This window comes from Lacerta agilis, chromosome 17, assembly GCF_009819535.1.
Source record: "Lacerta agilis isolate rLacAgi1 chromosome 17, rLacAgi1.pri, whole genome shotgun sequence".
Classification (NCBI taxonomy): Eukaryota; Metazoa; Chordata; class Lepidosauria; order Squamata; family Lacertidae; genus Lacerta; species Lacerta agilis.
The window spans coordinates 17,880,163-17,897,247 of NC_046328.1; the positions used below are offsets into that span (position 1 = coordinate 17,880,163).

The following is a 17,085-nucleotide window of genomic DNA, read 5'->3' on the forward strand; positions in this document are numbered from 1 at the left end:
GCCGAGGGAGCCGGCATTTGTCTGCAGACAGCTTCCGGGTCATGTGGCCAGCATGACAAACCTGCTTCTGGCGAACCAGAGCAGCGCATGGAAACGCCGTTTACCTTCCCGCTGGAGCGGTCCCTATTTATCTACTTGCGCTTTTGACCTGCTTTCGAACTGCTAGGTGGGCAGGAGCTGGGACCGAGCAACGGGAGCTCACCCCGTGGCAGGGATTCGAACCACCAACCTTCTGATCAGCAAGCCCTAGGCTCTGTGGTTTAACCCACAGCGCCACCTGGGTCCCAGTACATTGCACTTACCCTGACATAAATAGGTTCTATATTTCATTATCTGTGCCAGAGGATAAATGTTGCACACATTTCCTAGGGGAAGAAGCTGGTGTACGGCTGCCTCTCTAACATAGCTGGCTTCATCACTAACTTAAGAGATGGAGCAATCACAGCTCTGTGTATCATGGTTCTAGGGCTAAGAGCAACACGACCTGATCTTTTCTCCAGTTTGCCTTTTGCTGAAGCAGGACTTTTTATGGTCCGTAAACTAAAGTCACATCCACACTAGATATGTAAAGTGTTTGGCTTTAGAATCCTGGGGACTGTAGTTTGTTAAGGGTGTTGGGAATTGTAGTTCTGTGAAGGGGTATACTACAGTTCCCAGGGAAGTTTGGTGGGAGAAGCCCTGATTGTTAAAGTGGCATACAGTAAATGTACTTTAAATGTCCAGGGGGGGTGTAAGATAAAGGCTTAAAGAGGTTCCATTAATGTTTTTTGATGACCTGGGGACTACCAACGACAAAAAAGTTCAAAAATGTGTTCTGTTTGTGAAAACTGCTTGAAAAAATTAATGTGTGCAGAGGTTGTTGTTGTTGTTTTAATGCAAAGCGATCTGCAACTGAACTTAAATATTTTGGTAAAATGAGAAATGGAGGGAAGCGAAAGATTCACCCTCCCTACTTATTAGGTCAAATACAAAGTGACCACAGATCAGAAATATGGAGTGACCCATCCCTTACTCCTCCCTGATCACACCGGAGAGGAAACGTTTAACGCAGGGAAATGGAGGAAGCCAATGTGTGCCCCCTCCAGATCTTGGACTGCAACTCACACCACCCCCAGAGATGAGGGGGAAATTCAATTTGCATCTAAAACAGCATCAGATTTGCACATCCTGCAACATGAGAACCAACCCTGAGCTATCCCTTGAAATTTGCACACATCCAGATTTTGCAGTGCAATTCTGCCATAAGAGACTACAAAAATGCACATATCAGGGGAAAGTGTGTGTGTGTGTGTGTGTGTGTGTGTGTGTCCATGTCCCCTGGATGGTGAAATCCAGTCAAAAGCGACTATGGGGTTGTGGCGCTCATCTCGCTTTCAGGCCAAGGGAGCCGGTATTTATCCACAGAAAGCTTTCCGGGTCATGTGGCCAGCATGACCAAACCGCTTCTGGCGCAACAGGACACCGTGATGGAAACCAGAGTGTACGGAAACGCCATTTACCTTCCCGCTGCAGTGGTACCTATTTATCTACTTGCACTGGTGTGCTTTTGAACTGCTAGGTTGGCAGGAGCTGGGACAGAGCAACGAGAGCTCACCCTGTTGCAGGGATTCAAACCGCCAACCTTCTGATCAGCAAGCCCAAGATGCTCAGTGGTTTGGATCACAGAGATGCCCACATCCTAAGAGTGTGTGTGTGTGAACACATACATTTATGTATGAAAATAAAATGTGTGCATTAATAAAAAAGAAATGTGTGCATTAGCAGTAATGTACTAAAACAATGAAGAAATTCCAGGAGCATCTTTTTAAAGGAAGAAATCAGCAATTCGCTGAAGAAATGTATGGATTAGGAAAGAAGCAAAACAGAGAAGTGAAATTGACAGGTTCTTCCATGCCTAGCCAGGGATGATGGCTGTTGTGGACCAAAACAATGCGGAGGACACCAAGGCCACATTCACACCAAACATTTGAGAGAGAAACGGGCAGTTTAAGAAAATCATTTTTAATGCAATATTTATTTACAATGCAAGACAAGCCCATGTGAACAAGACTTGACACCATGCAGGCTAAAATCCCATATCTAAAATATATACATGGAGGTGAAGGGGAGGCTGGGCTCTGCCCGGCAACCAGCTTCCGCCTGGGAGTTATGGCAATGATAATATCCCATTAAAGAACAATATAAATTAGTGTGTGGTTAAATAATACAGCAGCAGTGAGACTTCCCGGATCCCCAGCAGCTTCTGGCCGAGGGCCAGGCAGGGTTCTTGAGTGTTCGTGCTCCTTCCTACAACACCTTAGTTTGCGTGGTTACATTGTGCAGGGGATATCGAAAGTCTCAGCATGAAAGTCAGCGGCAGGCGAGATTTCCCCCCAACCATCACTGCAGCATCTTCCTGGTGGGAGGGGGCTGCAGGTGGCACCGAGGCAAAGCATTTTCCTCCTTTGGCTCCTCGGTGGCATCCAGCAACTGCTGCATGTAACAGGACGTGCCGAGCAACACGTGACCCGTCGCTTGCATGGTGAAGAGGGTCCAGCGTAAAGCTTCCCTGGGGGATGGGGGAGAGAGAAAGAGGAGGCTTGTCAAAGGTTCGGCTTGCATTCAGGTAGGATTCTGAACAGGAGAGATCTATCAGTGTTCTGAGCAGGTATGCACAGCGGCGGAGCAAGCCGATCGGGCGCCTGGGGCGGCACACACACCCTGCACACAGCTGCCCGTGGGGCAGGGCCAGCCGGGGCAGGACACTCTGCAGGGCCTCCATGGAGTCTGCCTGCCTCCTTCCACTCAACCGCCCTACAGCTGAGGGGGAGGTGGTGGGCAGACTGTTTGGGGCAGCGCGGAGCTTGCGGGTGCCCAAGCGACTGTCACTCCTAGGAGAGACGTGTGGCTTGGGCGCGCTGCATGCCCTGTGGTGAGCGCCGCCCGGCATATTGTCACCTCCCTCAGTGGTGACACCCGGGGCGAACCGCCCCCACCACACACCCCTTCCTCTGCCTCTGGGTATGCATGCTCAGGACACAGTTCTATGCTCCAAGGGCAAATCTATTTTTGCAACAGGGCAGGGAAGGCAATGCCACTGCCCTCGATGATCGCCCCATGCTTGAGCAACCGGAAGTAGCGGTAGTGGTGGTGGCAGCAGTTACATCCCCATTAGCTACTGTTATCCCCCCAAAAAAATTGCTACAGGAGGCAATGATTTGGCTAAAATTGGGAAGGGGCAGTGGGTTTTACTGATAGCTCAAGTGTTTGAACAAGATAAAGGTCACTTTATATTTACATGATCTGATGGGTGGGTGCAGCTAGAGCCCCCCTGTTAAGGGGGGGGATGCAATATAAAATTGGAATCTAGAAGCATGTTGTCTCCAAAACACTTAATACCCACATCAATGGGGGAACCCAACTGTTCCAGTTTCTAATTTATCCCAGTCCTCAATTCTCCAAATTTCACATTAGTTTGCATTTTTTTTAAAAAGGGTCCTCATGAAAATCCATCAGCGAATTTCTCTTTCTGTACAGGTACTTATTTGCAATTTTGCCCAGCACACACATTTTTGCAATGCAATTTTCTCATTTTCAACATTATATGCATCCTTAGGCAGACTTTACCCTAGTCAATTGTTTTTTGTTTTTTTTTAAACACATTGCTTGGCTGGAGGACAGCACCACAAAAAGGGTGAATTTTGCAGAAAGACCACATTTCGGTCCACACATTTCAGTCCCAGAAGTGTGAATTAGAAAGGTTTGTCTTTAAATGTGAACTGCATTGAATTTCTCCTCCATCAGGTAGGTCTAATTCAGTTGAGCGGAGAGACAGACTGATACTCACATCATTATCCTCTTGGCCCCATAGCACTGTACATCATAAGACATGCTGTACGTCCCATAGAGCGTGGCCTTGACATTCAGGCAGCCAATGAAGTCCCGAGGGTCGGTCTTGTAGAGGTCAAAGGTTACACAGGCCACATCAATCCTGCGCCGGGGCTTGTGGGACAGGGAGAGCTGGTAGCCTGCTGTCTGCCAGGAAACAAAAAGAAAAGTGGGTTTACAATAGGTCCTGTATACCTAAAAGTGTACCAGTGAAGTCTCTAGCCAATCTCCAGGGGCAGCCCCATATGTAAAGCACTGCAGTAGTCTAAACATGTTGTGCACATTAAAATAGTGGCAGCAGGAGTAAACATCATTTGCTTAACCCAAAATCGTGGGGTGGGGGGAATGAACCAACTTTTGCCCTATATAGTTTCTTTTATAAGGAATCTGGCTTAGACCCCGTAATATGTGAGAGATAAAGGTCTATGCACACACCTCTCAGCCTAGCAGAACATGTTCACCATGGAAACCCCTATCCAGGTCCTACCAGCAGAGAGCTTAGCCCACTGGCTCACCTTGGCTGGGCGCCATGTCTGTCCCTTGGTCAACACCAGCAAGACCGTCCCATCCTCCAGAGTCTGGAAAAACTCCTCTGTCTCGACGGTGGTGCCATCTTCATCCAGGACAATGGATATGTTGCCTGCTAAGTGTAGGGCACTGCGTACCTAGAGAGAAAGCACTGGGTTAAATTCCATCTGCCCCCTTGCCCCATCCCGCCTTGCTCCTGGCAGAGGGCTCCTAGAATCACTTACCTTCTCATGGAGATCCCTCAGGCTGTCGGCCATGATCCCCTTGCGGATGGTGCGGTCGCAGTTGCTGACTCGGTAAGGCCGGGCTTGAGGAGTGTTGGCTGACACACACCTGGAAGGATGGATGGAATCCATCAAATGTTGGTTTCTCAGCTGGTTTCCCAGTTTTAAGGGCCACTAGCCACCTCACTGCACCGGTTGGAGGTTATTGAATGATAGCCAATGTCGGTTGTACTCAAGAGTAGACCTATTAAACTGAATGGGCACGACTAACTTGAGTGCATTCATTCCAATGGATCTACTCCAAGCAAAGGTTAGCTGGATAGAACCCATCATGTAAATCGTTGGGTTGTTTAGAAGGTAATGAAGAAGTTGACGGGCTACACCAAATTAGCAAAAACGATGGGAAAAATCAGAAACCAGGAAGATGAAAACTTTAATAAGGAATGGGGGAATTTTTTTTTATCTTTAAAAGAACACTTTAAACAATTAAAAACATTAGCAGGAGTGTAACACTTATAATGTAACAAGAACTAAGGATATAATGGAGGTTTAATATTGTGGGGAAGGAGGAGGAGGAAGCTAAAGTCATCGTGAATATTCACCAGCATTTTTAACATGCATTTATTATTACATTTACAGCCCCCCTGGCTGCTCAAGGCAGTCACAGCTGACCACCCCCAGTCGCGAGGTACTTACTTGGTGAGGGACCGAGGGGATAGCAAGCACAGAGACTTCTTTGCGTAGTCCATCCTTGAGAAAGTGTGAACTTTTTGGTCCAAACTGTAGGGGGAGAGAAAGCTTGGTTAATAGAGCTCCGTAGGAAGCTGCCTCTCATGGAAGTCTTTTAAGCTCGATATTGCCCACACTGATTGGCAGCATCTCTCCTGAGTTTGAGGCAGGGGTGTCTCCCAGTCCTAACTGGAGATGCCAGGGATTGAACTGGGGATGTTCTGCATGGGAAGCAGATGCTCTGCCATCCCTTTGCATTGTCCCCTTTCGGAGGGTGCAGTGTACGGCCCTGCCAGCAGCGTTAAGGATTGGGGTCAGCAGTCCTCTTACGTCCCCATGTGCACTATATACTTACTTATCAAACCTTTATTAGGCATTTTACAAGTAAAACCGCGAGAGCACCATGCTGCAGTTTCAAACCACCCAAAAGGGGGGACAACACGTGTTCACGTAGCGTACTGTGTAGTGGACAATAAAAGAGAATATGCTCTACAGCAGGCATGTCCAATAGGTAGATCGTGATCTACCAGTAGATCAATGGACGTCTGTGGTAGATCACTGGTAGATCAGTGGCTGCCCCCAAAGAAGCTAAAAAAACTTTGGCTCCCCTAAAAAAGCTCAACATCTTTGCCCTGCACCCCTAAAATGACCTGAACCACCAAAAATAGGGCTTTCCTTCCTAAAAAGAAAAGCTCAATGTTGCTTTCCTCTTCCCCAAAGAAGCTCAACAACTTTTATATGAACCCTCCAAAAAGGGGGTAGATCACTGCCAGTTTTTAACTCTGTGAGTAGATCAGTCTCTTGGAAGTTGGCCACCCCTGCTCTACAGTGTCCAGGACATTTAGGGAACATCTGCATTATCTCTTGTTTCTGGGAATATTCTGGTATCTACCCCCTGACAAATGCCGAGGGAAAGATATTCAGTCGGGCCAACATAAATGCCCTACTTTGGGCTGGTATTATTAGTTTAGTAACATAGTTGACCCTGCTATCTAAGATATTTAAATCATGGAATATATTATACAACTTCAAACAGTCACAGCTTCCCCCAGGGAATTCTGGGAGATGTAGTTTGTTAAGGGTGCGGACAGTTGCTAGGAGACCCCTTTTGCCCTTACAGAGCTACAATTGCCAGAATGATTTGACAATCCAGCCCTGTTCCCCAAAGAACTCTGGGGACTGAAGATCGGAGAGGGGAATAGGAGCCTTTGAACTGCTCTTAACAAAACACAGTCCCCAGAATCCTTTCTGGAAAGCCATGGCTGTGGGTCATCACACTGTTAGATGACTGGCAGGTGGGTGGTCCTGCCCACCTGTCAAACATGGCCCACAGGGATGGGGAGGTAAAAATGTGACCCTCCAGGCAAAAGAGGTCCGCCATCTCTGTATCAAAATATTATCTGGGCCATCCAAGGGAAAACAGATAAATATGAACATCAGTAGACTTGAGGATAAACTTAACATTCATATTAATGCACGAAGTCAATTTGAAAAGCAATTCCCCTCCAACATAAGGTGCTGGCTAATCCAGTGACCTTTTGTTTCAGCAAGTACACAAGATGGTAAATACGAAGAGGGAGATCTCAGTCAGAGCAGCAGGAAAAATACAGTAATATAAGGAAAGAAACCAAGGTCAATCCAGTGTTTTAGTGGGGCAGGTTTTTAGAGTGTAGTGTTCAAAAGAATGCAGCAATTAGACTTTCCCAGTTGAAAGGCAACCTGCTGTGCCCCCACTTTGCACCCCAAATTAATCTGCGCATTCCAGAAGGAAAAGATTGTTGGTACAGCAAAGAGTTCCCGCCAATTGCAGAAAAGAAGTGGAAGTCTCATGATAAGGCAGCAAATAAATTGGGGGGTTGGGGAGGGAAGGGACATGATGTCCCAGCCCCAAGTAGAAATGTTGGCAGCTGCCCCATAATGAGTCAGACCAGCAGTTCATCAAGCTTAATGTTGTCTGCACTGACCGGCAGCTGCTCTCAAGGGCTTCAGACAGGGAACATTCAATCCTGAATGCAAAGCAGATGCTCTGCCATTGAGCTACAACCATTCAACTAAGAATAAATCAAGATTCTAGTCCTTATGGTTCTATTAAAAAAAAACCCAACAGAAATGAAGTAAACAGGAAGCTGCCTGGTACTGGGTTAGCCCATTGGCGCATCTAGCTCAGTGTTGTCTACACTGACTGGCAGCAGCTTTCCAGGGTTTCAGGCAGGGGACATTCCTAGCCCCACCTGTTTATTTGTATGTAGCTGAAGCCATTGCAAAAACACAAAATTCATAGATCCAAATAAAACACACAGTTTTGCAAAACTTACCGGGAGAATAAGAAATCAAGATAACAAACTTTTTATTAAAAAATGGAAATGGTTTATTGAATGTTTACAGATAAACTGTAAACAGATAAAAATGCTGGCAGGATTATTGTAATAACCTGCAGTAACGCAAGCTCAGCACCGCAACCCCAGAGTCGGACACGACTGGACCTAATGGTCAGGGGTCCCTTTACCTTTTATATATTTAAAGAAAATAAACAAATGAGTAAGTTAAGTTAATTTGGATATGCAGAAGTTATTAAAAATAATTTTAAGGCACCACAGAAGGAGGGGGAAGGAAGTCAAGTTTTAAAATGTAAAATCAGTAAAATGTATATTTGAAAAGTAAAATTTTTAAAAAATAAAAAAAAATACACAGTTTAAATAGTGATTCAAACCAGGCATTCTGTCAGAGAAAGAGTTTGCTCCCCTGAAAAAATTAACTCAGTATCCCCCCAAACTTTCCTCCTTAAAATTGCTGCTCTAAAGACAGAACGGGCCACTTTTTCAGAAGGGGGGGGGCAGGTGGACGGACCTGTCCCTTAATAAAAAGTTAATCAGATGCCCAATCGATCTGTCAATCGACTGACTTAAATCTTTGAACTGGGCTGCCTATAAGCCCTTGTAGATTGGGCAAACCAGTAAGTACTGGGGTGAATCTTCAGGCAAAACAGCCTACCTGAAGATGCTGAGGATTGAACCTGTTGTACAAAGCAGATGCTCTTGTCGCTGAGCTATGGTCTTTCACTAGTGAGCGACCATTGGTTCCTCTATTTCCCAATAAGCTATAAAACCCTTTGCCTAAAAATAAACTTTCTAGTCCTTATGGTTAAAAAGAAAAGACCTGAATGAAATAGGAATCTGCCTGATCTGGAGATGCCTGGATTCGAACCTGGGACCCTTCTGCATGCAAGGCAGACGCTCTGAGCAGTGGTGTAGCGAGGTGGGGGCGGTGGGGGTGGGGCGCCCCGGGTTCCAGCAGGGGTGACACTCGGCGCGCGCCCTGCCCTGCCCCGCCGGCGGGCCCCGAGCAATGCGCCGTGCACCATACACAGAGGCGCATGCGCAGCATAGCTGCGTACCACGCACAGAGTGGCGCGCGGCACCGCTGGGCCCCCAGGTTTGCCGCCCCGGGTGACCAAGCGGCTTCCTCCACCACTGGCTCTGAGCTTCCTCACCTTAATAATATAATGGGCTCTGCTGCCTGGCATGAGGCAGACAGACGACCCAAAGGCAAGCAACACCCGTGACCTTTTACTTACTGTCACCAGCTGCTCTGCTGTGCCAGTGCTACTGGATTTTGTCCCAGTGCCCTCTCTGTTTATAGAAGCAAAGAACCTCGTCTGCCCTTTGAACAGGGACAGGGTGGGGCTGCCAAAAGGGACAGAATGTCTGCCAGCCTCACCAGCCCAGTTGCGTCAGGTGGCAAGAGATGTGGCAAGAACAGCAGCGGTTGGGCAATCGGGCCAGATTGCTGGGCACTGAGCAGCGTCACCCAATTCTGGGGGCAGGGAGAAAGGACAGTCGTCATGCTGACTCAGATCCTGTTATGCCAACAAAGCCTGAATGAATGAATGAAAGAACCATTGGCCCATCTAGCTCAGTAATGTCTACACTGACAGTCAGCAGCTCTCATGGGTTTCATGGAAGGAGTCTCTGTCGGTTCCACCTGATGGGACCTTCTGCATGCAAATTCTGATGCTCCAAGTCGTAGCATAAAATAAGTGGTTCTAAAATAAAGGGGTGATTTTAAATTAGAAGCCATTGACCTATCTAGCTCAGTAATGTCTGCACTGACTGGCAGCAGTTCTTCAGGGTTTCAGGCAGGGGACGCTCCCAGGCATATCTGCAGATTGAACCTGAGGCCTTCTGTGTACAAAGCAGATGTTCTACCACTAGGCTATGACCCTTCCCCTAAAATCAAGGCAGGATTCTAGTCCTCATGCTTCAGAATAAATGGATGATTTAAGCGAGAAATTGCTTTATACCAAGTCCAGCCATTAGACTGTTTAGCTGAGTGTTGTGTACAAGGACTAGGAGAGGCTATCCAGGGTTTGAGGCAGGGGATCCCTCCCAGCCCCATCTGGGGGTTGAACCTGGGACCTTCTTTGTGCAAAGCAGATGCTCTGCCACTGAGCTATGACCCTTTCCCAGCAGAGCAGAAGGAATCCTAAGGTCCTATAGGGCTTATTCACACTTCTCTTTCCTCCACTCTTTCCAGGCACAGCCCACGCTTTAAAGATCCATGTCTAAGCACCCTTTTTTTCCATCTCCAAAAATTTCTAGTGAAACCCTGCTCTTTAAAGCTCAATCGGAGCAAATTGCAATCTGCAGAAAACTCGAATTGATGTTTGCTCTGATTGAGCACTAAAGAGCGGGTTTTCCTGGGCAAACCTACCAACCAGTCTGACATGGAGCTTTTCAGCACAGGCTTGTGCCTGGAAAGAGCAGGGCAAAAGCTAAATGTGGATAATCCCTTAGTCCAGAACTGTGGCACAAATTACCTGAGTGGCCATTCCTGCACTTGGCTACACAGCACACCTGGAGTCCCAGAGCTAAGGAGAGCCACAAAATCACAGGAGAGGTGAGACCGGATGGAGCCAGTTGCCCACTTTCCCAGTCCTAAATTCAGCCCTCCACATTCTCATCTCAGCTTGCAATTGGGGGGGGGGGGCGGGGCGGGGCGGGAATCATCATGAAAATTCACCAGCATTTTCATGCCACCTTCTGTTAATATGCACATTATTGTATGCAATACAGTATTGTATGCAATGGGCAACATTATTGTATACAACCCTAAAGCAATTTAAAATGCTATTTCCACTAATATTGCATTTGCGCGTGCACACACACACACAAAATTTATCACAGCATGTGCCTTTTTGTACTTATTCCTAGGCTGAAGAATCACATTACAAAATTCAGAGGTGGGCGAATTTCAAAGGGCAGCTGTGTCTTGCATAGCATATTAATTTGGAAACTGAGTTGGGGAAGTTTGCTTTCAAATGGAAACTGGATTAAACCTCCCCTGCCAGGAATCAGTAGTGCAAAATCGCTGCCTAGCCCCTGAGCACGGTTTGCCCACAAAAACCTGGATTCATTCCTGCACATTATCATCTGAAGTTGCGGCGAATCATAGAGTTGGAAGAGACCCAAGGGTCATCTAGTCCAACCCCCTGCAATGCAGGAATCACAACTAAAGAATCCTTGACAGGTGGCCATCCGACCTCTGTTTAAAAACCTCCACTGCCTTCACTATGAGATTATTAAGTCTAAAACGGGCCAGCTGCCCTACTGTCCTTACCTGTAGTCTCAGGTTGGTACAGTGTGCAGACTGAGACTTATTCCCTCACCAGCTCCTTGCAAGAATGAGATTTCTGTTTACACCCCAGAAAGCTGAATGCCCATCTCCAGATTACTAGAGCCAACCACTGGCTTTGACTTCAATATCCCTTCTCCACCCTCAAGACGTCAGCTATTTCCTTCCCCGTCACAAGATGGCCATGAACTCTGTACTCCTCAAACTTTAGCCAGATGCTACAACATGCTCACTGTCTGTATTCTCCCCGGTTTAGCAATAACTCTCTTCCGCTAGCATCTTTTTAAAAAAGTTTAATTAGAGTTTATAAAGAGAAATACAAAACTTCAAAGGTCTTTTTTTGTCCAGCGTTAATCTGAATAAGATCACATGATGAAAAAGAGAAAGAAAAAAAAGTTAGAGAAATAAGAAAGAGGATAGAAAAGAGCTTAAAAGAGGAGATAGAAAAGATAAGGTTCAGAGAACTTCCAAATCTTAATCTGTCCACCATATATAAACATATTGATTGGCAGCTGCCTTTAAAAAAATAAAATAAAAACAAACAAAGAAAGAGTATATAAAGGCCTTAACAGAATGCTGACACCAAACCCTACTCATATCAAGTAAAAAAGAAACACAGTCTCCCCACCCCACCTACCTCCCGTCCCACCCACCTCTTCCCCCCTTTCTTTTCTAATGTCTCACCAACACTGACTTATAAAAATGTTATATGGAAAAACTTGAGAGAGACATTGTACTACCTTTGAAAATCTTTAATAAAAATAATTTTTTAAAAAAGAAAGGAAAGATAAAGGCCTTAACAGCGTGGGACCAGTCTGCCCGAGAGATCACCTTACTCCGTAACCACTTCAACCGGTGGAACTGGCACGATTACTGGTGCCACATAATACCTGTTCTGCAGTTGTAAGAAATGCATATTTTAGTGTGGCAGCACCTACTTTTTGGAACTCCCTGCCTATTGAGAGCAGGTGGGGGCCTTCACTGTACTCTTTTCGGTGCCTGCCAAAAACATTCCTCTTTAGAAAAGCCTAGCCAGAGCTTTGTGAAGTTGATGCGAGTTTTCGTCTCTCGTTCTTTTAACTTTTTGAAAGTCTGTATTATCGTTGCTAAAAAAAATTCTTATTGATAATACAATTGTTTTCTCTTTCTTGCAAACTGCTTTGAGGTTCTCCTTCTTACAATCCAGCAGTGCATGCGTTTTATGAAATAAATAAAATCAATGAAACTCCACGACGAGTAAGAGTACAGAATGCAGCGCTGGAAGTGCAGCTCTTGTGCTAAGAACTAATAGCAAGTTTCTGGTCCTCATGGTTGAAAGAGATGCACTCATGCTTCCAAGGGTATTTACCTTGGAAGCATGAGCGGTTTGGTGGCCAAAGCTCCAGCATTCTCCCCAATGTGATACTGTACATGAGTTCTGCAAATTGCATGCACTATACAGATCATCACACATATACAACCCCTGGATAAGGTTAATACAAGGTTGTTGGGAATACCTAATTGCAAGAAGCAGAAGAAGAAGCAGCGCAGAGGTCAAAGATAACAAATGCTGAAATAATTCAGGACATGTATGACTCAAAGACATCCAATGCATGCTGCAACTTAAAATTGAATTTAAAGTTGTGCATCGTGTGAGAAGGCGGATAGAGAGAAGTCATGCCCCCCCTCATAATCCTAGAACTCAGGGGCATCCGATGAGAGTGAATGCTGGAAAACCCAGGTCAGAGAAAAGGTTTTCTGAACACAGTATCTAGTGAGAAGGATGGGATTTGCTCCCATGAGCTGTTGCAATGGCCACCAAGTCAGGTGGGTTTCCAAGAGGTTTAGATAAGTCATGGAGGAGAATAATGCTCTCAGGACGCCTCCAGGTACCTGTCGCTGGGAGCTGCAAGGAGTTAAAGAGCACTGTTGCACTCAGGTCCTGTTTGTGAGTTTCCTGGAGGCATCTAGTTGGTCACTGAAGAACAGGATGCCGGACTAGATGGGCCTTTGGCCTGACCAGGTAAGGTTCTTATATTCTGATGGAATTGCATTTGAGTCCAACCACACAGATGATAAAGTAAGTAAGTAAGTAAATTATACCCCACCCATCTGGCTGGGTTCCCCCAGCCACTCTGGGTGGCTCCCAACAGAATATTAAAAACACAATAAAACAGCAAACATTAAAAACTTCCCTAAACAGGGCTGCCTTCAGATGTCTTCTAAAAGTCAGATAGTTGTTTATTTCCTTGACACCTGATGGGAGGGCGTTCCACAGGGTGGGCGCCACTATCGAGAGGGCCCTCTGCCTGGTTCCCTGTAACCTCGGAAATGTACAGAGCACAGCTGAATGATTATATCTAGTATAATGGTCAGTGAACATGTCACCATAAAAACAAACGAATAGTTCTGCTGGATTAGGGATGTACAACACATCTGGTCCAGAATCCTGTTCAGTGGCCAACCAGATGCCTGTGGGAAACCGGAGAACAGGACCCAAGTGCAACAGCTGTCTCCCACCTTCGGATTCCCAATATCTGATATTCAGAAGCATGCTGCCTCCTGCAGTCGAGGTGGAATATAGCCTTCTCCTCCAGTGGGTCAGTTGTGGAATGCTCTCACCAGGGAAACTTGCCTAGTTCCTTCATTACGTATCTATGGGTGCCAGGCAAAAATGTTTCTTTATAACCAGGGCTTTGATTGATTAAATCTATGGCCTTTTAAATATGTTTGTGGGAGGAGGGTTTGTGTGTCTCTCTGTGTGTGTTTTGTGTTCTTGTTTTGTATTGTTAGGTTCTTCGATCTTCGGATAAAGAGCAATATACCATCAAAGAATAACAGTCATAATTCCATCTGGCTGTCAACCAGAAGGTTTGTGGTTTGAGGCCACCCATGGAAGCCTATGCACAGAATTCCTGCATTGCAGGGGGTTGGACTAGATGGCCCCTGGGGTCCCTTCCAACTCTAGAATTCTATGATTCCATGAATTTCCTTACTTCCCCCCAAGTCATCCAGATTGTGAACATCACTGCCTCCTGCAGGAATGAGTTCCACAGTTTAACTATGCGCTGCGAGACCACGGATCAAATACTGCAGTCAGAGAGAAGTTTATATTATGACATCTCCTCCACACACCAGCCTTTTCCCAAGGCTTCTAAGCCATACTTTCAACGGCCAAAATAGAAAAGGAGATCAACCGAGGCCTAATTATAAAGTAAATGTCACAGTCATTGTGAGTAAATGTTAAAACACAGCAAGCTTGCTAAATCATACAAATTCCGCAACACAAATCAAGGTATTATAAAGAGCACATATAATCGATAAGGCAGGGGAGGGGGACATTAAGTCATTCTTTTGAGTTCTCTAAAGGACAATGTGAGAATACAGAAAAGCTAGGGAGGGAAGTTTTTAGCTTTCAAGAAGTGGGTGCCGCTTTGTCCTGGATCTTAGGCAAGTCAATCAAAAAATCAGGGGGGAAAAAATCAGAAAAAGCTCAAGAACTATCGGGATGTCCTAGTTTTTACCTTTTTGAAATATGGGAACCCTAGGTCAGTCAGTTACAGGTAGGTAGTTGTGTTGGTGTGCCGTAGTCAAAACAAAATAAAATAAAAAAATTCCTTCCAGTAGCACCTTAGAGACCAACTAAGTTTGCTATTGGTATGAGCTTTCGTGTGCATGCACACTTCTTCAGATACTTTATCTACTGTATCACTCTCCCACTATATATAAGGGTCTGGTGACTTCTGTTTCAGTGTATCTGAAGAAGTGTGCATGCACACGAAAGCTCATACCAAGAACAAACTTAGTTGGTATCTAAGGTGCTACTGGAAGGAATTTTTTATTTTATTATTTTGATTTGATTAGGTCAGTCAGTCAGGTTGGTTATTGTTTTTTAGCAGACAACCATTTTACACATGAAAAATGATATTATTATTATTATTATTATTATTATTATTATTATTAGGATTGACATTTCTGCTCCTTAACTTTTAAAGGATAGGTCATTTCCCAGGGAGTGATCAGAGCTCAAACCCAATAACATTTACAGGACACCATGCTGATTTCTGCTAGGCTCAGAGGTTGCAACTAACCCAGGGTCAGGCTGCAAACCCCATCCATGACTAAATAAGGATTTGAACCCAGGCCTCCCCTGTCCTGGTCTGCCATTACACCAAATAATAAGCAAAGGCAGCCATGCTGGTCCACAACAACAAGCTCCAAAGTTCACATCACGGCAACATAGAACCAGTATGGCCTAGTGGTTAGAGCACAGGACCTAGGAAACCAGGGTTCAAATCTCCACCCGGCCAAGAAGGTTCTCTTAGGCCAATTGCTACCTCTCAGCCTAGCCTACATCTTTTTGTGGGGATTAAATGAGGAAGCGGAGAATCATTTAAGCCTGCTTGAACTCCTTGCAGGAAAAGATGGGCTATAAAATGCAGTAAACAAAATAATTATAACAAAAACAATTGGAATAAATAAATAAAATTTATTTCGACTGCGTACAGACCAACACGGCTACCTACCCGAATCTAAAAATAATTGGGGCCAAAAATAACTAGGGCCAATCGTTAGAGCTTCCTCACAAGTGGAAAAGATGCTTTTCTAAGAATTCTAAGGTCTCAAATATAGATTAAATGTTCATAAGTGTACAAGGCAAACACATACACGTGTCTGAAATAGTACAGGAGAGCAATCCTGAAGCCATTTTGACTCTCCCAAATTGACCTCAAATATTTCACTGCAAGGAGGAAGGAAATGGGGAAATCCTCCCCATTGCCTTTTGCTTACAAATCCTGTCTTAAGGGTGTGTTTTGTGTATGAATAGGGTGAGCCTGTGACCTGGGACTCAGGAACTAAAGTATTAACCATCACAAAAGAATGACCAGGCTGCCCAGGTACCAATGCAATCAGTGACCGTTATCAGGTATCCTGGCAGACAGGATTTCTGCTGTAGGGGGGTGGTCTTGGGCTACAGGGTGGGCAATTTCAAAAGACTTGCGCACCATTGTTCACGGTTCTCTCCTGCCTCCTGCGTGGGGTGAGTGGGGGACCCTGTTGCAACAATTTAATGAAGATCAGGCTTACTAACCACTTTGCTTCTCTTTTTTTTTTTAATACATTCGCATATTACAAACAAAATAAACTAACATTCACTCATTATTACATTCACTCATTTTTACAAACAGAGTAAACTAACATTCAATCATTTACAGAAAAACAACAACAACAACAAAAACAACAGATAAAGAACAGAAACGGGAAAAAAAACAAAAAGATCGACCAGTCTTCCCTTGCATCCTTACACTTTGCTTCTCAATATACTCTGGTTGGCTTCTGTTATGTTCTCCTACAATAGGGGACCCACTTAAGGACTCTATACAGGCTCTTGGATACCCCATAAGGGAAAAGGAGCAGTTTTTTTTCTTATAACAAGGCAAAGGATTGCAGCTTTATTAAAGTTCTGGCAACCAGCCCCCCAAACTTTTAGCAACAAACCCAGAAGTCAAAAGAAAAGCTTCTTTGTGGTCAGGAAGCAACGATAAGAACAAGAGGTCACTAGAGCTTAGCAAACCCACAAACCACCATGACTCAGTCACAGCCTTTCTCCCACTTACCGGGCTTCCCGGTCCCAGGCATAGAATATTTTGCTGATTACTTTTTAGGACAGAGGATTGGCTTATATACCTGGACAAATCCCGCCTCCCCTAAATTAAGCCAGCCTCCCGTCCTAGAGACAAGCAATCTGGGGTGGGGCAAAAGCAAGTTTGGCTCAAAGTGGAAATGATTACTCTGTTTCCACACAGATATATCAGGATCAAGCCCCTTTGGGGAGGCAGCTTAACTCTCCTCCAGTGGGAAGGAAGGAGCAGATTCAAGAAAGAAGCTGTGCGCAGGAGATGTTCTCCGCCTTCTTCAGCTGCAGAGGGGTCTTGGACCTTAAAGAATTGCCACAAGGGTTGTGTACCGTGTAAGGAGGTTGTTGTGGAACAAGGCAATGACAAAGGCTGCCTGGCGGCACCTTAGTTCAACACTTTTGAACGGGCAAAATAAGCTTTTGAAAGCTGGCATCCACTTCTAAGGTGCATGGAGTGCATATTTGTCAATGCAATTTGTATTTCATTGA

At 45.3% G+C, this 17,085-nt stretch overlaps 1 protein-coding gene across 1 annotated transcript; it reads right to left on the reverse strand.

The window, feature by feature from the left end:
• Positions 1-1,985: 1,985 nt before the first annotated feature.
• CIDEC (cell death inducing DFFA like effector c) lies at positions 1,986-16,598 on the reverse strand. The gene is made up of 6 exons (XM_033136089.1): positions 16,577-16,598; positions 5,316-5,399; positions 4,620-4,728; positions 4,383-4,532; positions 3,827-4,014; positions 1,986-2,548 (listed from the first exon to the last, which is right to left on the reverse strand). The coding sequence occupies exons 2-6, from the start codon at positions 5,366-5,368 to the stop codon at positions 2,380-2,382; spliced, it is 669 nt and encodes a 222-aa protein (XP_032991980.1). The 5' UTR covers positions 5,369-5,399; positions 16,577-16,598; the 3' UTR covers positions 1,986-2,379.
• Between the last annotated feature and the right edge of the window lie 487 nt (positions 16,599-17,085).